At 41.3% G+C, this 23,307-nt stretch overlaps 1 protein-coding gene across 1 annotated transcript in view; it reads right to left on the bottom strand.

Annotated features, from left to right (window-relative positions):
* The window catches only part of AGBL1 (AGBL carboxypeptidase 1), a 926,260-nt gene that overhangs the window by 706,048 nt on the left and 196,905 nt on the right, over positions 1-23,307 (bottom strand). Inside the window, exon 16 of the mRNA XM_061394342.1 lies at positions 13,038-13,182. Coding sequence (XP_061250326.1) covers positions 13,038-13,182 — 145 coding nt within the window. The remainder of the gene's footprint in view (positions 1-13,037; positions 13,183-23,307) is intronic.

Raw genomic sequence — 23,307 nt, 5'->3', positions numbered from 1 at the left:
CCATGTCGCTGCTAATGTCATTACTTATTCTTTCTAATGGTTGAGTAATATTCCATTGTATATATGTATCACATATTCTTTATTCCTCTGCTGATTGCCATTTAGGTTGTTTCCATGTCTTTGCTATTATAAACAATGCTGCAATGAACATTGGGATGCATGTATCTTTTCAGGTTGATTTTTGCCCAGTGATTTTTACCCATATTGAACTTCTCACCATAAGAGCTGTAAGATTTTTTTAATTGTTTAAGCTACAAAATTGGTGATAATTTGTTACGGCAGCAATACAAAACCAATACACTGGGCAGTAAGAAAAAGAATTTTCTAAACGAAGTAGAAATCCTAGCATCTGGGTAGGAATGAACTAAATTCCACTTGTACTCTATTAGATAAATCTCGGACTTACAAGGAAAAAGAAAAAGTCCCAAGGAAGGAAAAGATGACAAATGATTCTGTGGCCTTTCCTATAGCTTCAGGGATACCTGAAAATTTGACCCTGAATCGCATCCTCCTTGCAACTGGGATCCTGAATCATCTGCCTCCACACAGCCTACTGCCTAGATTAATATGAATTTACTACTCTCTGTCTGCATCAACACAAGTTTACTGCTGCAGGAAACACTTGCCTGGGAAAATAGAAATTACAAATAAATTTACTTTTCATAAACTGATAATTTTTCAGGAACATCTGAACAACTCTTCAGTAGAAAGTATCAACTGGGGACTTCTCTGGTGGTCCAGTGGTTAAGAATGTGCCTGGCAGTGCAGGGGACACCGGTCCTCTTCCTGGTCTGGGAACTAAGGTCCTACATGCTGCAGAGCGACTAAGCCTGTGGGCCATGACTAGAGAACCCAGGAGCCACAAGAAAAGGTGAGGCATGACACAGTGAAGATCCAGCATGCTGCCACTAAGACTCTACAACCCCTCTCCTCAAGATGCTTGCCCTACAGCCTCCACCAGTCTTAAAACCATTTTATCATGATCTTTACCCAATGTTAATCAAGCCCTACATTAAAATACCAGAACTTCACAAAACTTTAAAATCTTAATAAATACCTCAGGTTTGCCCTTCCTCCTTTGAGACACTATCAAGACTCTTCTCACATTCTCCCTTACCAAATATGTTCGTTTCCTATCACTTCAGTAACAAATTACTGCAAATTTACTGGTTGGAGATGACACAAATGTATTGTATTACAGTTCTGGAGGTCAAAAGCCCAAAATGGGTTTTACTGTGCAAAAATCAAGGTGTTGGCAGGACTGCACTGCTCATGGAAGTTCTAGAAAGTAACTTCCTTGCCTTTTTAGCTTCTGGAGGGCAGCTATATTCTTTGTCCCATGATGTTCTCCTCTTACATTCAAAGGAAGCAATCACAACATTGCTACCTTGGTTTCCACGGTCAAATCTCCTTCTCTGACTCGGACTCTTCTGTCTCAGTGGTTCATGGTTAAGGACCCCTGTGATTACATTGGACCCAGTCTAATTGTCTGACATAATCTCCCCATCTCAAGAAGTTTAACTTAATCACATCTACAAAGTCCTTTGTGCCACATAAAGCAGCATCCTTAAAGGTTTCAGGGATTAGAAAATGAACATCTTGGGCTAGGGGCATTATTCTGTCTACCACACCGAGGTAAGCAATATCTTCGGTCTGTCTTAGAAACCGGTGGTATTTCTGAGAGCCAGCATTTGACACAATACTAAGAAAAGGAATTATAAGGACCATGGCTACCTCAGGTTCAAAAGGAGAATTCACCTAAGGCCCATATATCTGACCAAACCTTTGTGCTTCATTCTTCCTGTCATTTGTCAAGTGATGGTGAATACCAGGTATTGTTGTGAAGCACCTGCAATGGGGATTGGGAGGTGGTCTCATACCCCTGAGGAGACAAGGAGGCTAGCTAATTGTGCACACATACACACACACACTGTGCACACACTAGTTACAAAGGCCATATGTAAATAGCCAAGTATGAAAGCTGAAGAAAACCCAGAACTGATGGCTCTTCTAAGCTGAGCTCAGCTTCATCTCTCATGACCACACACTTCCCTGGGCAAAGACTGACTCAGGCCAAGAAAGCTGTGCCTGAGAGCCCAGACTTTCACAGAGGCCCTTCCACGCATGCTGTGCTATGGCTTGCCTTTCTCGAGGATGCGTTCATTTGGTTCCAGGTAAAGCCTAGATGTGGAGAAGGCAATGGCACCCCACTCCAGTACTGTTGCCTGGAAAATCCCATGGATGGAGGAGCCTGGTGGGCGGCAGTCCATGGGGTCGAGAAGAGTCGGACACAACTGAGCGACTTCACTTTCATTTTCCACTCTCATGCATTGGAGAAGGAAATGGCACCCCACTCCAGTGTTCTTGCCTGGAGAATCCCATGGACGGAGAAGCCTGGTAGGCTGCAGTCCATGGGGTCGCACAGAGTCGGACACGACTGAAGCAACTTAGCAGCAGCAGCAAAGCCAAGACATATGTGTTCGATCACCAGTCTAAACCCAACATCACTGCTCCTTGTTGAGCAGAATGAGGGTTTCATTATACAATTAAAGTTATTTTTATAAGTGTGTGTGCGTGTGTGTGTGTGTGTAGAGATAAACCTATTCATGGATATATATATAAATATATATACACATATATATATGTAAAAAGTTATTCTTGGGTCACAACTCCTTCTGCAGTGCTGAATGTCAGAGGAAATGAGTACTGCTTAGTGCTTGAAAGTACAATGCATAGCAAACCTATAACCAGCCAAGTTTTTACTCACACATTTCTTCTCATATATGCTTAGCTATGCAAGAGCACAGAAAACATATCACCTCATCCTTATAATAACTTGAAGACAAATTTTAGCTGCCCAAATTCAAACTAAGGAGCGATATAAAAGGACAGTCCAGTTAAACAAGGTTCGTTTAGATGATCATTGGAAAACACAGTTACTACATAATACAGACATAAAAAAAAGTTCTTTAGGGAGAAAACATATCATCAAATGTTAATCTCATCATCTGGTTCTGAAATGAAATTAAAAAGAAATGTGTAAGTGAAGTATAAAGTAAAACAAAATGTTCACTTTTCAGCTTACATGGACATAGTATTATTATTTAATTCTTAAAAATGGAAAGGCAGTATAGCAAGATGACTAACCATGCAGGCTCTGAGTCAAACCGCCTGGGTTCTAAATTTGGTTGTGGATTCTAGATAAATCGTGTAAATCCTATACTTAACCTCTTCGTGACTCAGTTTTCTCTGTAAAGTGTATATAAAATGGCATTACCTATGTCGTTCAGTGGTTGCTATAATTTTGTCATTTACTGTGTGTGAGAAGTGTCTGTCATACAGGAAACACTCAACTTCAGCTGTTATTATTCATGGATACATATATATTTAATTTTTTTAAGAACTGAAAGGGAAACACTAGTAGAATTATAAACACTGTAGGAAAAAAAATCAAAGAAAATATGGTCACGTCATGTTGCATAAAACAGAAAGAAAGAAAGAGAGAAAGGAAGAAATGAGAAAGAAGGGAGGGAGGGAAGGACAAAAGGAAAGAAGAAAGAAAGAGAAAGGGAGGAAGGGATGGACAGGGGACGAGGCGGAGAGAGAGAAAGAAAGAAAAGCAATGAAGCATGGAAATTACAAAACCAAAATGACAGACCCAACACCGAAAATTGTTTTAAGTATAAATAGGCTAAACAGCATTATTAAATGACAGAAACTTTCAGATTAGCTTTTCAAAATCCCACTGCCTATTGTATATAAAAGGAACTTTAAAAGAGAAGGGAAAAAAAGACCCATGATGTGTATGAAAAACATTCCTAAATTATCTTTTATTCTATTTGACTCAACTAAAATATTTTAAAAGAGAAATATGGAAACTAAATGGATAAGCAAACACAAATTAAAGTGGGCCTGGCAACAGTAATATATGACAAAGTCATATTCAAGAAAAGTGCATTAAATGGGATTTAAAAATCTTATTTTGATAAAGGGCATGATTCATAAAGAACATATAAGACTCATAAATCTCAGGAATTAAATAATGCAGAACTGAAATGTACAACGGCAAAACGGCAGAAGGGGAAAACACTGTACTCGGAGTGGGAGACTTTATAACAATACATCAGCCTTGAATATATCAATTGCAAAAAAAAATGATAGAGCATTTGAACAATATTGTTTTTCATAGATATATGTCAAACTGTCTTTACAGATAGCATCCTTTACTTTTTTCTCAAACGTTCATGGAACTGTAATAAAATTAATCATATACAAGACTATAAAAATTTCACTAAATTTTTTTAAAAGCAGAAATTATACAAACCACATTTTCTAACAATTAGATGAAACGAGACTTAAGTAAAATTTGTTTTAAAAACAGCAAATATAAAATGATTAAGGAATTCCCTGATGGTTCAAACAGTAAAGAATCTGCCTGCAATGCAGGAGACCCAGGTTCTATCCCTGGGTTGGGAAGCTCCCCCAGAGAAGGGAATGGCTATTACCCACTCCAGCATTCTTGCTTGGAATCCCATGGACAGAGGAGCCTGGTGGGCTACAGTTCCATAGGGTTGCAAAGAGTCGGACACAACTGAGCAACTAACTCTTTCAGGAATAAAAAATCATCTTCCTAAAGAAGAAATTCATCTATTAAAAGAAAAGTCAATATTAAATCAGTGTAATTAAAGCCCTCATCGAAGAAGTGTCCATTTGCCATCCCAGGAGAAAAGCCACAGACAGGAATAAAAATGACCCCATCAGAATGTCAGCCACCCTGGTAAAAGGACATTTCAGCACCTTCCTAAAGAGTCAATATCACCCTGGATTTAGTGATAGTCTGTGATCATAAGCAAATTATTTTAATCACTTTCACACATATCTGGGTGAAAGTTGTCCCAGTATTATTATTGAAATCTCAACTGAGTTGAACTCTGCCTCATAACTACCATCAAGATTCCAGGCCCCCAAACTTGGAAATCTATACCTTTTCCTGAAGCATTTTCCAAAATGTAATCAGCCGTATTTTACTAAATGCTGGAGTGTGGAGAGGGGGAGATCCAAAGTACCTGGGGCACAGCGAGTTAAACTAAATGAAGACATTTTCACGACTGCAGAACTGTTCAGACTCTTGTGCAAATATGCATTATATGCAAATACACATTACATGCAAATACGCATTAGAAACTCATAGAAGAAAAACTAGCCAATAGGGCTTCAAGAATCTGTGTGACCCTTGAACCCTTTTCCTCTAAAGATCTTGGGACCCTGGAGAGTTGTAGCATGCGTTTTGGGAAACACTGTCTGCTGAATTGTTTCTATGAGGGTTTTTGCTTTGTTTTGTCTGTTGCCTTGTTCTTGCCATCAAAGCTATTTGTTTCACATTTATTATGGCTACAAGGATTCTCGACATATAAGGGTGATGGGGGAGAAATAGAGACCCTTCTCCAGAAAAGTACTGGCCATGATTTCTACAATATCACAAAGTTATTAGGCTGGCCAAAAACTTCTTTCAGGTTTTCCATAAGGTCTTACAGAACGGTCTGAACGAACCTTTTGGCCAACTCAATACAAATAGGCCATAGCTCTTCTTGCCAAATCTTGGGGTTGTTGTTGTCAGTCACTCAGTCGTGTCTGACTCTTTGTGAACCCACGGACTACAGCACTCCAGGTTTCCTTGCCCTTCACTATCTTCTGGAGTTTGCTCAAACTCACGTCCGTTGAATCGATGATGTCATCCAATCATCTCATCCTCTGTCACCCTCTTCTCCTTCTGCCCTCAAACTTGGGGAAACAAAATAAAATCTAGATTTTATAAATTAGATCCTGAAAGGTTTGGAAGCAGGTTTGCCTACAGAAGTCATCAAACACAATTAGATACAGGAGAAAAAAGGATAAAAAAGCAAAGTATCTTGTGTTCATGTACACTCTCCTTTAAAACACTGTCACCTTCATGAAGGAAGCAAAGTTTAAAAGTTTTCTTCTTCTATGAGTTCTTTGTTAATTTTCTCACTATAACATTTTTCATGATCACTAATATTACAGCTCCACAAATGCCAAACAACGTTTAGCTTAAGCCCATTTTCTGTAATTGCTCATGCAGTCATCTCCCTGTGTCCCTCAGTGAACCCCTTGTCCCTTTGACCACTCCACCCGCCATGGAACATGTAACACCCCTGTGCTCATTGCATTATTCAGCTCCAATCACACAGAAGTCTTCCAGAAGTAAACCAATTATAAACTGCTGTTGGTTTTCCTTTCTCAAAAAATGGCTTTGTATCATTCTCCTGGAAATGAGTCTTAGGTAAATGTTCCCATCTCAGGTCCAGCGAGGCCATGCCTAATTAACTATTGTTGGCACCACTGATGAGAGAAGCAGGGCTTCTGAATGCATGTGCCAACAAACAGCTGTAATAGCAGCCCTGTGGAAGCCACAGGAGTGGGCTTCTTTGCAAAAATGGGAAAGAGTTCAGGGCAATTATGGAAAACCTCCAGAGACGTTGTCTTCTTAAAAGAAAATCCTCCCTACCCAGGAAAGATATCAGGCTGATAACTCTGCAGCCTCATGGCTGCCCCTCGGCAGGCATTTTCTGCCCACTTTGTTTTACCAGCTACTCCCTTAAAACTTCCATAAAAGACTTCACTCAACCTCAGCAGGCTACCCTGCTGATGGCTACTAATAAAGTAAGAAAAACTCACACTCAAAAATCATTCACATCTCATTGTTAGCCCTTAAACAGCTGTACCTCCTATCCCCCTAATTCAGAATAAAGTTCACCCCTAAAAAGATGGCCTATTTTACTTTTGTACTGACTAGCTCTCAATTGTCACTTAGATACATTCATCAGAGAATCGAATCCTTCTCATCACAAGAGAAGAACCAAAGACACCTTTAAGTTAAATAAAAAACAACAGAATATGCTGTAACTAGGTTCTAATGAGCTTTCTCAAACTGCCCCAGTCTGCCAACACCACTTTCCCTAAGTGAAACAGATCCACTTTGAGACTGATGGAAGTGATTCGTCTCTAGATGTGTATTCACAGATTTGCTGATTATAAAGAAAAGGTGATTTTAATATCCTTTTTCTGTTAAAAATAGATAAAGTTATATCGCTGGTGATTTGGAGAAGAGCTGCTGCTGTGCTGCGCTCAGTTGTGTTCAACTGTTTGACAACCCCATGGACTGTAGCCCACTAGGCTCCTCTGTCCACGGAATTTTCCAGGCAAGAATACTGGAGTGGGTTGCCATATCCTACTCCAGATTGGATAAGAGAGTAAATAAAAAATAATTATAATCCACTACCCTAAGAAAACTATCAGTAGATTCTGTATATATTTCTTTTTGGTCCTTTAATGGGATTTTGTTATAACATAATTTTAATTTTGTTATATATTGTGTATATATACATAATCAGTTCAACAGAGAAAATGATCACCCATCATCATTAAAAAAAGAGAGAATAAATGCTCTAAGGTCACTATCTAATACTGTTTACTAGTTGTAGACACTTGGCTAACACTTGCCATGTATCAAGTCATGTAATCTTGATAACCCATAGAAGAACCACTTCAATGGTTCCAATTCACAGGTGAGAAAACTGAGGCTGAGAAAAACTAAGTAGCTTGCCCATGACTACACTGCAAAACACAGAGCTTAGACCTCAATCCTGGCCACTCTGACTCCAAAGCTTGCTCTTCCATTGTGCTCAAAACCCTGGAATTCAGGGGTCCCTGTGGTCAATGACTTCAGCACCCATGCACACCTCAGCTCCTTCAGAACGGCCTCTCATGTTCAACTCCTCAACATCAGGACCCTTTACTGATATCTGTCCTTTCTTTTGGCCCATACAAAGATAGATGTCTGTTGATTGATTAAACGACAACACTGATTTATGACTTGCTCACTGCATCTTTGATCTACCACATGTAAGTCAATACTTCCCATTTGACATGTTTTAAATGTGAGCTCTTTCTAAGATGTTGTGAATATGGCATTCTAATTCTCAATACTTTCTTTCTCCCCTCCTCTCTCCCCGTCCCTTCCCTTTCACTTCCTACACTACCCTCCATTTTATCTCTAAAGATAAAGCTTCATCAGCTACTCCCTTAAAATTCCCATAAAAGACTTCATTTGACCTCAGCAGGTTACCCTGCTGATGGTTACTAGCACAGGGAGTATACATGCCTGGTGAAAAACCCTACTATACTCCTTAAAAGCCACAAGCTCTCCCAACACATCCATCCTATTTCTGATCACTTTTTTTTTTTTTCCTCTCTTGCCAACTCATATCGTTTTAAGTTCTCAGTAAGATTCCACTTTCTTACTCTCTAAAATGTCCATCAGAAACTCTCTTGGGATGCCAATACTCCTGGCTACCTACGGGCAATCCAGAACACAAACCAAATACTTTAACAAGTATTGCAAACAACACATTAACAATCATTGCAATTATTGAGAAAGCTTGAGATGGATGATTAAACAGGTCTTTTGTTGGCTTTGTAATGGCAATAATATTGTATTTCTTTCTTTTAGCATTATTTTAATACTATAATTGGGATGATTATCCAACAGAATTCCTGGCAAGCATCTGGAAGACATCAGTTTGAAAGAACCCAATAAATACTAATTCTCTCATTATAAGAGAATAATAAAATTTTTATGGTTCATGTTGAAAAACATTCAACATACATGTACCCTGCTTTAAAAATGTCTATAATTGTTAAACATAATCCATATTACAAGAGATTTACCAGTTGTGAATTCCACATAGAAATATATTTTTCACCCATCAGCATAACCCCCAAGTAAAATACAGCTAATTCCACCCTTGGGGTATCATCCACATTTAATTTATCACTGATCTGTTGGAAGAAAACTGTTTCTCCTTAGGATATGTCCAAAAGTAAAAATGACTAGTGTGCATTACAGAATGAACTCATTCTGTCCATGATGGGAGAAAGAGCTTTCTAAAAGAAGTCACAGAGTCAATTACTCTCTTAAACCTGAAGAGGACAAAGCCCATGCATTATTGGAAATGTAAAACCTAAAATCGAGTATACACGTTTTTCACCTCAAGTAACAAATTGTCTTTCTTACTCTGTTCTACTCATTTAAAAGGAATGAAAAGCTATCCCTTTTCCTCTCTTTTTCTCATTAACTCTCCTCAAACTTCCCTAATGCAAAGAGATTCAGTCAATAGGCTAAGTAACAAGCCAATAAGCATCAATGAATAAGATCTGTCTCTTTTTCTCACAGAGATCAGTTGATGGAAGATGAGACCATCTTCCAAGATCTTCTTTTCTTGAGTTTTTGTCCCCCATCAATATGAAATTATCCCCAATTTGACCTCAATGTCTCCTAAACTATTAATAATTGTTGACTGTAAACTCGTGCTTCAGTATGACAAAAGTATTAAGTGTTCCCAGAGACAAAAGCTATGACATACAGCAGCTACTACAATGGCAGCCCACTTTTATAGGTGCACATAGTCGTCAAGTTGTGTGATTATACAATATCCGATGGTTGAGTTCAAGTCACCAACCCACAATTTTTGTCTGTAACGCTATGGATGTGGTTCAGCTGAGAACAGTGTTATTTCCCAAACATGATCCCATTCTTATTCCAAGAAGCTTTAATGGGTCTTTGCTAAGTGCATACAAGCTGATTCAGATCTAAAATTCAAATTAAAAAGCCAGATGCAGCCAAGGTCAGCTGAAGGACTCTCAGAGTCTCCATCAGATAGGAATAGACCTCAAAGGCCACTACTCAGTTCTCTGGCCACTAGCTAAATGTGGGACTTCTAGGCTTTGGTTTTTGCATTTATGAGTGATAGATGTGAACTACACAATTTCCCAAACGCTTTTGAATTCTAAAGTTTTATACTAGCTGCCACTGAGCTTCTCCACAGGGTCAAAGATAATCTTTTTTTTTCCCCTTTTGTGTTACTTTTTGTTGTACAACAACATGAATCAATCAGCTCTCTCTGTCTCTCTGTCTCTGTCTCTGTCTCTCTCTCTCTCTCTCTCTCTATATATATATATATATATATACACACACACACACACACGCTGCTGCTGCTGCCACCACTAAGTCACTTCAGTCATGTCCGACTCTGTGTGACCCCATAGACGGTAGCCCACTAGGCTCCCCTGTCCCTGGGATTCTCCAGGCAAGAATACTGGAGTGGGTTGCCATTTCCTTCTCCAATGCATGAAAGTGAAAAGTCAAAGTGAAGTCGCTCAATCGTGCCCGACTCTTAGCGACCCCATGGACTACAGCCTACCAGGCTTCTCTGTCCATGGGATTTTCCAGGCAAGAGTACAGGAGTGGGGTGCCATTGCCTTCTGTGACGCACATATGAGGAGACTAAAAAGTTGGCTTAAAGCTCAACATTCAGAAAACTAAGATCATGGCATCCAGTCCCATCACTTCATGGCAAATAGATGGGGAAGCAGTGGAAACAGTGGCTGACTTTATTTTTCTGGGCTCTAAAATCACTGCAAGTGGTGACTGCAGCCATGAAATTAAAAGATGCTTACTTTGCCAACAAAGGTCCATCTAGTCAAGGCTATGGTTTTTCCAGTAGTCATGTATGGATGTGAGAGTTGGACTATAAATATAGCTGAGCACCAAAGAATTGATGCTTTTGAACTGTGGTGTTGAAGAAGACTCTTGAGAGTCCCTTGGACTGCAAGGAGATCCAACCAGTCCATCCTAAAGGAGATCAGTCCTGAGTGTTCATTGGAAGGACTGATGTTGAAGCTGAAACTCCAATACTTTGGCCACCTTATGCAAAGAGCTGACTCATTTGAAAAGATCCTGATGCTGGGAGGGATTGAAGGTGGGAAGAGAAGGGGATGACAGAGGATGAAATGGTTGGATGGCATCACCGACTCAATGGACATGAGTTTGGGTAAACTCCAGGAGTTGGTGATGGACAGGGAGGCCTGGCGTGCTGCAGTCCATGGGGTCACAAAGAGTCGGACACAACTGAGTGACTGAACTGAACTGAACACACATATATACACACACACACATATATCGCCTCCCTCCTGAGCCTCCCTCCCACTCCTCCATCCCACCCCTCTAGGTCATCACAGAACACCTAGCCGAGCTCCCTGTGCTGTTCAGCAGCTTCTTGCAAGCTACCTATTTTACACATGGTGGTGTATATATGTCAATACCACTCTCTCAAACCATCCCACCAGCTCCTTCACCCTGAGTTCACAGGTCCATTCTCTAAGTCCGTAGGACAAAGATATTCTAACAAGTGAAAAGAACAGTGACCTGGACCCATGGACCATTACTCTGACAGAAAAATCAAACCTGTCTTTAAAAAGGAACCCCCTCCACCAGTAGACTTTTCAACGTCCAGGGTTTCATAGATGAGACAGTAAGAACAGCTGTTGGAGGAGATCATGGATCTTGCCTGCTCCGAGGCCCTCAAGGCAACAAGCATGTTTTAAAACAAACATGCCTTGTTACAGCCAAGCTGGTGATGCACATTTCTTGGATTAAATTCTTGAGATCTCTAAGTGTGGTCCACAGATAATACTAGTTGTGTATCTTTTACAATCCGGGAAACAGTAAAAACAAATCTCTCTTTAGGTAAGCCAGCATATGGAGAGAAGGGCAGATGTACTTTTATGAAGCAGTTAGCTGAGTGGTTTAAGTTATGCCTTCTCAATGGAGAAAAAACAATGCATTTACACGTGAATATTTCTTTGGAGGGAAAAGGTGTTCTCAGTTATCATCTTTTCCAAATCCTTATCACAGGCTTGCAATGAAAATGCTTATCCTTCAGGCTAAGTGATATATATTTGCATATACACATATTATTATAAATATGCTAATAACATTTTGCATTAACACAGAGGATGGAAATACTTTATTAGATACTTTAGCTCATGACTCCACAGGATATCCATGAAATAGCTCAGGGACAGGGATGATTTACCAACTTTTTCAAATGGCAAGAAATGGCCTGATAAGATATCTGAATGATGACTTCAAGTTTGGACTGGTTGACAGTACACTCCTATTGTAAAAAGATCGTGACCCTTATTTGCAATGATTCAATGTTTTATTCTTCTACCCTTCTTTTCCACCCTGGATCCTTCTAGTCCATGGCCGAGGAAACCACTGGAAATGGGAAAGTGGCTGCAAGGTGATCTCAGGGCATTTTTCCAAGCTTCACCCCCTCAATCTCTGCTTCACACCTCTCAATGCATCCATGTCCTTTAAACTGGCATCTCAGCTGACCTGCATGGTGTTACCCCATTTCAGCTTAATAATCTCACTCCAATCTCATTCTTCTTGTTTAACTTGAGGGCTTTTTATTTTTTTTTTTAGGGTAAACTAATAGATATTTATTAGATCATGATTCCAACCTTCCTATATTTACTTAGTGTACCTGCATTTCTAAAATAAAAGGAAATAACCTTTCAGAATTGCTGTGGAATTTTAGTTAATTTTATTTAGACTGGGAGTACTTTTTAAAGTTATATTTGTGAACTTTTTACTTCTGGTAAGCATGAAACAAAAGTAGAATATCAGTTTTGCTGCCTCAGAATATGACAAGATGAAAAAAAATCACAGGAGGATATACAACACCCATGATCAAATTTGTTTAGCTGAGAAAATTTTCAAACTTTTTCTCTGCTTTGGTTTTGGCCTTGGTAAAATATGAATTTTAATCTTCAGCCATTTGTCCTCCTGCAACAATGTATATTGAGGGCTATTTAAAGATAAAGCCCCTAAAAAGTGCCCCCTGCCCCTCGCATCCACACTCACCCTGGATATGAAGAGCACAGTGCACCACTGGGGCCGTTAGAATGTCGCTGGCCATGACCTCAGCCCGCGCTCTGTCCAAGGAAGGAAACGGGACAGACAGAAAGCCCCTGAGTCAGAAACAACAAACCCTGGCTCCCTCGGACGCCTGAAGCTCCCCAGCAGGATGTCAGGGTTTCCTGAAGATTTCCAGGAAAGCCTCAAAGAGCCCTTTCAGTCCAACCCACGTAGGGCTGGCAGAGGAACTTACCAAGAGGGCACTGTAGGTGTAGGGATAGTGGTAAGCCAGATAGCAGGCATCTTCGGCATGCGGGAAGGTGACAGCAAAGGTCAGCGTGTAATAGCACTTCCCAGAAGCTGCCCCCATCACGGCTGTTCTCTGGTGATAATGATTTCTAGAAGAGAAGGGAGAGAGAGGCGAATGAGTGAAAGGTGGGAGGAATTGTCATTTAGATGCCATAGACCCAAAATCACTGAAGCCATGAAGTTAAAAGACACTTGCTTCTTGGAAGAAAAGCTATGACAAACCTAGACAGTATATCAAAAAGCAGAGACGTAACTTTGCCGAAAAAGGTCCGTCTAGTCAAAGCTATGGTTTTTTCAGTAGTCATGTACAGATGTGAGAGTGGGACCATAATGAAGGCTGAGTGCTGAAGAAATGATGCTTTCAAATTGTGGTGCTAGAGAAGACTCTTGAGAGTCCCTTGGACAGTAAGGAGATCAAACCAGTCAATCGTATTCCCAATTTCCCAAAGGAAATCAACCCTGAATATCCATCAGAAGGATTGACGCTAAAGCTAAAGCTCCAATCCTTTGACCACCTGATGCAAAAAGCCAACTCATTAGAAAAGACTCTGATGCTGGGAAAGATTGAAGGCAAAAGAAGGGGATGGAAGAGGATGAGATGGTTTAGATAGCATCACTGACTCAATGGACATGAGTCTGAGCAAACTCAGGGAGATAGTGAAACACAGGAAAGCCTGATGTGCTGCTGTTCATGGGTTCACAAAGAGTCGGACAAAACTTAGTGACTGAACAACAACAAAGATCAAAAAGCTAGTGAGTGCCTTGGACCCAGATCTGCCTGCAAAGCCTCTGTTCTTTCCACAACAATACTTTCTTCCCAAAGGCATACATTTGTTACCCCGACATGGTTCAACTTCTTACAGCTTGAGAATGTGTGCTTTCCTTTGTCAAAGATGAAGACCCAATTTTGATACTTCAGAGAACAGTATCAAAGTAAATTGCCCCCAGAAGTACACTCCCAGCAATATTTTCCCCACACGCTGCCAGTTACATTCCCCTTTTGTCTCTTGATGCTGAGACAGCCTGGCAGGCTTTCCTGAGAAATGCTATCATCAAGGCTGCATTATAATGCAAAATACACCCAGACACAGAAAGATGTAATTCCACCTTTGAACATTAACAACATTGGCTTTCTTGTCCATTGTGTTTTGGGGTTTCACTGGGGGGAAGGGTGGAGAGAGGGAAGAAATAGATAATTATTCTGTGTGTTCTTGCAAGTATAAAAAATACAGACTATTCTCTTCTGCCTTTTTTACCACTTTCATGACACCTCCCGCCAAAAGAATCAAGCAATTGAGAAAGGAAGAAATAGAAAATCTACCGTCTTGTTTCTAGTGGTTTGGTGGTTTTTCAACACAAGAAGTCCTCTACAGACAGACGAGTTTGTTCCGAGAGTGTGTTCGTAAGTCCAACTTGTTGTTAAGTCCAACAAAGCTGGTCTAGGTATCCAACTAACACAATCGGTTACATAGGACTGTACTGTAAAAGGTCTATACTTCTTTTCACACAAATAATACATTAAAAACACACCAAAATAAAGAAAACATTTTTCATCTTATAATACAAGACTTATAAAAGTTCAGTACAGTAGTACAGTACAACAGCTGGCACTCAGCGGCTGGCATCGAGTGAACAGGCAAGAAGAGTTACTGATGGAGGAGGGAGAGGAGGTGGGAGATGGTAGAGCTGAAGGGTCGTCAGCAACAGGAGACGGAGGGTAAGCTGCAATTTCACTTACACCTGATATGCCATCAGTCACACGGATGGCACAGGTTCTGGTTCCTGGCTGGATTCAATTCTATCTCCCTCTTGAAAAAGCGATTCAGTGATACATGTTCACATCTTTGAGAGTTCAAAACTTGAAGGTTCATATATAAGAGACTTACTTGATTCATACAACTAAGAATGGGAGAAAGAGAAATTCACAGTTCCATGGACTATGACCTACATTTCTCTTGCCTCAGCTTCTGCCAACATGGCACTCTGGGTCCCTGATCATTCTAGTGAAAGAAAGAAATTCCCAATGATGTAAGTGTCAAATGATGATCCCACCAAGCTTCTCAGCTTCCTATTAATAGGAGCCATAGCTTTTGTGACTACAGGATTAGAAACTTCAAAAAGGTATCTTCATCCATGGCGTTCTCTGGTCCTTGATACCTAATTGGGTCTACTCTCTCCAGATTTCCCTAAAGCTCTATAGTTTCTGCAGAGCTAAGGTTCTGATTATTAGCAAGTATGTAAAGAAGCAGATGGTAACTCAGAAAGCATGCAAACCACATATGCTCTACCTTTTATTCTCTCTGACTCCACTCGTAAAGGCTCTACTGCAAACACTCATTTAGTTTACATTAGCAATTATACCTCTCTTTGAAGTAAAATGAGCCAGTCATCATTTTGGTCAAATGGTCAACATTTTGACAACTAATCAAAACATGGAAGAGAGTTTTACATGCACGAGTGTGAAATCACACACACACCACACACACATACTCATGAAGGTAAAGGCATCTCCAAAAGAGGGGCCTAGCTACTCGCCATTCAAAAGCCATTAAAGAGGCCAAGCTGGTGGAAAGGAAAGTTTGCTTTATTTAGATGATTAGACGCCAACAGCTGGGGGGAGGGTGGACTCCTGTCCAAAGGCCAATGCCCCCTCACTCCTGACAATCAAGGGGCAAGGGCTTTTATAGACAAAGGGAAGGGGCTTCGTGCAGATACAACACACACACAACACAACTGGCAGTCATCTTGAAATTGGTCATCAGTGGTCTGACCGGCATCATCTTGATTGTTTTAGGTACAGTTGATCCTCAGTTCTGGGATCAGTTTGTTTCCATGCCTTTGAGGCCAGTTCTTGGAATTGTGGCAGCTTACATCATGGCCACAGTCTGGTCATCATGTAGCTAACTTATTTCACCTGGTGGGAGTTTCAGTATCTATAAGACAACTCACAGGATATGGCTCATAATATTATCTACAGCCCTTGAGCAGAAACTAAGTGTCATTGACTATGCTTAAGGACTACCTTATCGTTATTATTTGGTCTCCTTTGTCTGTTTTCCTTAGTTTCTACACGATCTCGCTTCTCTAATTAAATTTGTTCTTTGGCTAAAGTTTTTCTACAGACAAAATGCAGGCTGAGAACATAGGGTACAAGGACCACAGGGTCCTGCTCTCTTTCAAAGGCAGGTAAAACACGCAACCAGTGCATTGGGCTTCCTCGTAGCTCAGTCAGTAAATCATCTGTCTGCAATGCAGGAGACCCAGGTTTGATTCCTGGATCGGGAAGATCCCCTGGAAAAGGAAATGGCAAGTTACTCTGGTATTCTTGCCTGGAGAATCCTATGGACAAAGGAGTCTGGTGGGCTCCTTTGGGGTCGCAAGAGTCGGACACGACTTAGCGACTAAAACCAAACCAGTGCCTTGTCATCCCCAAGTTTTTCACCTACACGGAGTAGAACCAGAGCCCGCATCTTTACTCAAGATTAATAAGATGCCCCCAGGGTGAGTGGGGATGGTCTCATCTCACATGAGTCTTGTTTCTTTTTAGGTTTCCTACTGTATAATTAGGGCTAACCAGGTGACTCAGTGGCAAAGAAACTGCCTGCTGATGCAGGAGATGTATGTTCGATTCCTGGGTCAAAAAGATGCCCTGGAGGAGGGCATGGCAACCCACTCCAGTATCCTTGCCTGGAGAATCCCATGGACAGAGGAGCCTGGTGGGCTACACAGTCCATAGGGTCACAAAGAGTCGGACATGACTGAAGGGACTAAGCATGCATTCAGGCATACAACAAGTGCAGTAATCAGGACTCAACCCCAAATGGGATTGAATGGGATTGTGGGCTAACTCCAAAACCAAGGTGTTTTTTTTTTTTTCTTTCATTCTATCATCTGTCTCATAAGAATGGATAAAAGGGCAAGTAGTCTTTTGGTTTAATACAGCAAGAATTTGAAGTTTTGGTTTTCATAAATCAGGGCTACCTATAAACTTAAAGTCTAAAATAACTGAATGATAAATAATTCAGAGGAGATCTAGTGAATGTTATTTATTCATTATCATTCTTTATGTCATCAGTATTTGATGCCACTAAGATGCTTCTATTAATTATGAATCATTGCTACCATTCACGGAACATCTAGTATGCACCAGACACTTTTTATGAGTTCCATGGACTTTATCTTATTTCGTTTCATCTTCAGCACAGATCTATCAAGTGGATACCATTAACATCCCCTTTTACTGATGAAGAATCTGAAGTTGACAGAGGCTGGAATAACTTGCCCCAAGACCACATCATTAATGGGTGGTAGAACTTTGACTCCAAGAACTTTCTGTCCTTGATCTGTTCTTCTAGTGGGAAAAGAAGCCTGGGGAAACTCAAGTGTGCTCTCAAATTAGACCCTAGATGCATTGTACATGCATGTTAAGTTGCTTCAGTTCAGTTCAGTTGCTCAGTCATGTCCAATTCTTTGCGACCCCATGAATCGCAGCATGCCAGGCCTCCCTGCCCATCACCAACTCCCGGAGTTTACTCAAACTCATGATCATAGAGTTGGTGATGCCATCCAGGCATCTCATCCTCTGTCGTCCCCTTCTCCTCCTGCCCCCAATCCCTCCCAGCATCAGAGTCTTTTCCAGTGAGTCAACTCTTCACATGAGGTGGCCAAAGTATTGGAGTTTCAGCTTCAGCATCAGTCCTTCCAGTGAACACCCAGGACTGATCTCCTTTAGGATGGACTGGTTGGATCTCCTTGTAGTCCAAGGGACTCCCAAGAGTTTTCTCCAACACCACAGTTCAAAAGCATCAATTCTTCAACACTCAGCTTTCTTCACAGTCCAACTTTCACATCCATACATGACCACTGGAAAAACCATAGCCTTGACTAGATGGACCTTTGTTGGCAAAATAATGTCTCTGCTTTTGAATATGCTATCTAGGTTGGTCATAACTTTCCTTCCAAGGAGTAAGTGTCTTTTAATTTCATGGCTGCAATCACCATCTGCAGTCATGTCCAACTCTGTGCAACCCTATGGACTGTAGCCCCCCAGGCTCCTCTGTCCAAGGGATTCTTCAGGCAAGAATATTGGAGTGAGTTGCCATGCTTTCCTCCAGGGGATCTTCCCGACCCAGGGATCACACCTGCATCTCTTATGTCTCCTGCACTGGCAAACGAGTTCTTTACCACTAGTGTCATCTGGGAAAGTGAAAGTCACTCAGTCAGGTCTGACTGTTTGTGACTCCATGAACTATACAGTCCATGGAATTCTCCAGGCCAGAATACTGGACTGGGTTCCCTTTCCCTTCTCCAGGGGATCTTTCCAGCCCAGGAATCGAACCCAGGTCTCCTGCATTGCAGGAGGATTCTTTACCAGCTGAGCCACCAGGGAAGGCTAAAAATAAAGAAGTGGGTAGCCTGTCCTTTCTCCAGTGGATCTTCTGGACCCAGGAATCAAACTGGAGTCTCCTGCATTGCAGGAGGTTTCTTTACCAACTGAGCTATCATCTGGGAAGCCCCCTGGATATGTCATCTTGGGTCAAGGATAATACGGAGAGATCAGTCATTCCACAGTTAAAAGGCTCCCCTCTGCTTTTTCATTCCCTGAACCATTTATCTTTGGAAGGATCTGCACTTTTATAATCATAAAGCCTTCAATGAAGCAAGGAGCAAAGTACACAAATGCATAGTTATGAACTCCATCTATTTCCGTTTGTACTTTAAAACAGGCTGGGAAGTCATATTTTTTATTTTATTTTTGGGAAGCCTTTTTTTTTTTTTCCTGTGTGTGTGCATGAAAGAAGTAAATGCCAAGACAGAAAGGGAATTAGATAATCTCATAATGACGATGGCTCTGTTTAACATGGGTGTATCATTTCACTTAACAGGATCCAACAAGGCAGAGCTGCCAAGTCACCGGGCTGCCCTGTGTCTGTGGCGTTTCTAATATTCTGGAGAGCACCAAATCTCTCTCCTGAGATCCCCAGCAAGACTGCGCAACGGCAGAGCTCTTGTATGACATTCATCTTCATGAGTGAGCTGTTCCGTCCCCTCTCACAAGCAGAGATAAATGTCAGAAGAGATCAGCCGTGGTGTATTACATGGCCACTCTGAGTGGGCAGCTCCTCTCCCTCTGCCCTTTGGCAAAAAAAAAAAAAAAAAACTTTAGACCAGAGCTGAGAGAGAATTCAAAAAGGTGTGCAGCTGTGTACGTTCGAGAAGAAGCAGACCTCGGGGAAGTAAATAAAGCAGAAACTAAAACTGCCCTGGCTTACTTTTATGAGAACCATGGAAAAACAAGCCTGCCCATTTCTTTCTTCCCTCCGAGGATCCCTTTTGGTTTTCTGGCTTTAGTGGTCTGTAAGGTGGGTGGTCGAGGGGGTGGGATGTAGGTATTCCAGGGAAGGGGCAGAAAGATCAAATCAACTGAATGTGGGGAGAAGACGTGAGAATTCCCCTTTAAATGTATGGTGATCTTAGAAGAAAGAAACAAAGTTGCCTAAGGTTTAATATAAGGGTTGACACTGCTGCCAGTATGCTCTGCACATCAACCTACTGTGATGAATCATTGTGAAACAAGCTAGATGTGAGAGTTAGGAAAAACACTGGCTGAGACCACCCACCCTGACTAGGCACCACAGCAACCACTGGCATGAGTTATCCCCGGCAAGGATGCGCGACGGCAGAGCTCTTGTATGACCTCCTAACAGGAGGTCCTGGTAAGGAATAAGGGAACCAACAAGCCATCATCCACCAGAAGAATTCAGGAAAGGGCAAAAGGAGAAACTGCTTGTGCAGTCAACCTCCTAGACTCCTTCTCGCTGCACTCCATATTGGTTGAGCAATGCACACACCACCAGGAAGGAACCCAAGTCAGAATGATTGGCCAGAGACAACTGGGAAACTAATCCCATCACCGTAAAAACTGCGATGGTGAACTATCAGAGCAGTCCTCCTGGGTTCCCTTACCCTGCTCTCCACCTGGGCCCCACCTTAACAATAAGCTCTCCTGATTTGTCAATGTCTCCTTGGACAATTCACTTCCCAGTGTTAGACAAGAACCCACTCTCGGGTCCTGGAAGGGGTCCCCCTGCCTGCAACAATAGTGTAACAGTGTTATCCATTCTTCTCTGTTGTTTTCCAGGGCTAGAATATGGAAAATATATTACATTGCATATCGATGGTTTTCATATGTCAGATAGTTAAGTATGGATTGCTACACAGGAGGCTTCCTGAGGGAGGGATGGGAATAGCTCACCATCTCTAATGGCAACCCACTTCAGTATTCTTGCCTGGAGAATTCCACGGACGGGGGAGCCTGTTGGGCTACAGTCCACGGGGTCGCAAAGAGTCGGACACGACTGAGCAACTTCACTTTCACTTTCTGGCAAGGTATTTAAATTTGCAGAAGACTTCTCAAGTGGATTTACAGATTATATTATCTACATTAAACCCTACAATACAGACAATTCATTTTTTCTAAATTCAGCTTGGAATTCAGAGACTGATAATATTACATTGTAAGCATGAATGACAAAGAGAAGGGAAGAACTGACATGATTCATCTCCTACCCTTAATACTAGCTCTTTCTCAAGAATTCTTATTTGCATAAAAATTCACTAATTAGATCTGGGGAGTTAACCACAATTTTTCAAAATTATCCACCAGACACTTTACAACTATATTTTTCATGGTCAACTTTAAGGGTACAGGATGCCCCGAGTTATCAATAGTACAAAAATATAATAATTTTACATTTAAAATTTAAAGATTTAAATTTTAAATTATTTTTCTCATCTTTTCCCCATGATTTAAAATTCTAAACTTTTTGCATGTTTTCTAAGGGTACATAATATACTAGTACAGCAAGATTTATATAATTGAATTTTAAAAATTGTGAACAAATTATAAAGGTCCATGGATTGGGGCTTCTCTGCTGGTCCATTGGTTAAGAATCCACCTGCCAATGCAGGGGACACAGGTTCAATCCCTAATCTGGGAGGATCCCACATGCTATTGAGCAACTAAGCCCATGTGCCACAGCCGCTGAGCCTGCATGCCTAGGGACCGCGCTCTGCACAAGAGAAGCCACTGCAATGAGAAGCCTGCACACCGCAGCTAGAGAGTAGCCCCCAGCCACCTCTACTAGAGAAAGCCCGTGCTCAGCAGCAAAGACTCGCCACAGCCACAAATAAATAAATAAATCATTTTAAAAATCCATGGATTAATATATGTTATCAAAATACTTTGGAGATCACTTTTTACGTGATGATGCTCCAACCCAAAAAGCAGTCAGCCCATTTCCTTAATTGATCATTATTGCTATCACTTTTTAAGGGAAATGAATATCCCATTCTTCCTGAGTGCTCTCTTTTTTCCTTTCACCTTCCCATAGATATACTCAGGTACCACGGCTCATGGTTCTTTCCACAATAAGCACCCAGCCGATCCTTTAGAAACGTGGTACTAAATCTAAGAATGTAAACAGTCAAAGGACTTCTGAGCGCCTGATGACACATCGGAGACAAAGAAATAAGGAGGCAAAGTTGTCCCAAATAAATATATTAGACAGGATAAAAGCAGGGATGAAGAAAAAAATAATCTTCTAGAGCAGAGTGAAAAATTATCATATATTAATGCATATGGCGGCTCAGATGGTAAAGCATCTGCCTGCAATGCAGGAGATCAGGTTCGATCCCTGGGTCAAGAAGATTCCCCTGGAGAAGGAAATGGCAACCCACTCCAGAATTCTTGCCTAGAAAATCCCATGGTCGGAGGAGCCTGATAGGTTACAGTCCATGGGGTCACAAAGAGTCGGACACAACTAAGCAACTTCACTTTCACTTTTTCATGGAATGTAGAAAGATAGTACAGATGAGCCTGTTTGTGGGGCAGGAATTAGAGAACAGACATAGGACAACAGACCTAGGGACACATGAGGGAAAGGGGAGGGTAAGACAAATAGTGAGATTAAGTCCGACATATATGCATTCCCATGTGTAAAACAGACAGCTTGGGGGAAGCTGCTGTAAACACAGGAAGCTCAGCTCAGTGCTCTGTGATGACCTACAGGGGTGGGGCGGGGAAGGTGGAAGGGGAGTGGGAATCTCGAAAGGGAGGAGACATATACATACGTATAGCTGATTCACTTCATTGTACAGTAGAAACTAACACAACATTGAAAAGGAATTATACTCCAGTAAAAAAATTAAAAGTCAATGATTCACTCTAATAGAAAGAAGATGCAATTAATTGCAATAAAATACCATATATTTTTAAAAAGATTGTGTTAAGTAAAAGAGGGAAACAAATACATTTTCTAATCTAAGGCATTTTACCTTAGGGAAAATTACTCTGATTTGTGGTTGAATAGAGATACACATATCTATCCTGTTGTTAGATCACACTATTGGAAATATGTTAACACAATGTGGCCAATCATTGTAAAACAAGCTACGTGACTGGGTAGCAATCTTATCCATTCATCTGCTTGGATTCATGATTGGAAGACGAAAAATGAATTACATTACACATGCATGGTTTTCATGTTACCCCTCTGTTGCTCTTTAATCACATAACAATTGTCTTGTTAATGAATCTAAAAGCTATTAACATTAACACAGGCATTCTTTAGGCCAAGGCTCTGCTTTGGGATGTCTGATTTCTTCCTTCTCTTCTGGGCAAATGCTTAGTCCCCTTAAACTGATGCTTTATCCCCCAGCCAAGGAAGCAGCCTCTAGGGGGAGCTATTCCCTCTCCACCCTTACTCCCCAGAGGATGCTGAAAGTTAATGCTTGGAGAAAGCACTGGCGACCCACTCCAGTACTCTTGCCTGGAAACTCCCGTGGACGGAGGAGCCTGGTGGGCTGCAGTCCATGGGGTCGCTAAGAGTCGGACACGACTGAGCGACTTCACTTTCACTTTTCGCTTTCATACACAGGAGAAGGAAATGGCAACCCACTCCAGTGTTCTTGCCTGGAGAATCCCAGGGACGGGGAGCCTGGTGGGCTGCCGTCTATGGGGTCGCACAGAGTCAGACATGACTGAAGCGACTTAGCAGCAGCAGCAGCAGCAGCAGCAATGAACTAATAATTAATTACATCACTTCTACCTGTCCGCAATTCCTATCTCTTTTTTTTTTTTTTTTGTCTTATGAATTTCTATTTTATTTTCTATCAAAGGAAACTGCACAAATAAGCAATTCATGGGCCTGGAA

This window comes from Bos javanicus, chromosome 21, assembly GCF_032452875.1.
Source record: "Bos javanicus breed banteng chromosome 21, ARS-OSU_banteng_1.0, whole genome shotgun sequence".
NCBI lineage: Eukaryota > Metazoa > Chordata > Mammalia > Artiodactyla > Bovidae > Bos > Bos javanicus.
Note: the sequence above shows the minus strand (reverse complement) of the source record. Positions and strands in the feature narration are given on the sequence as shown.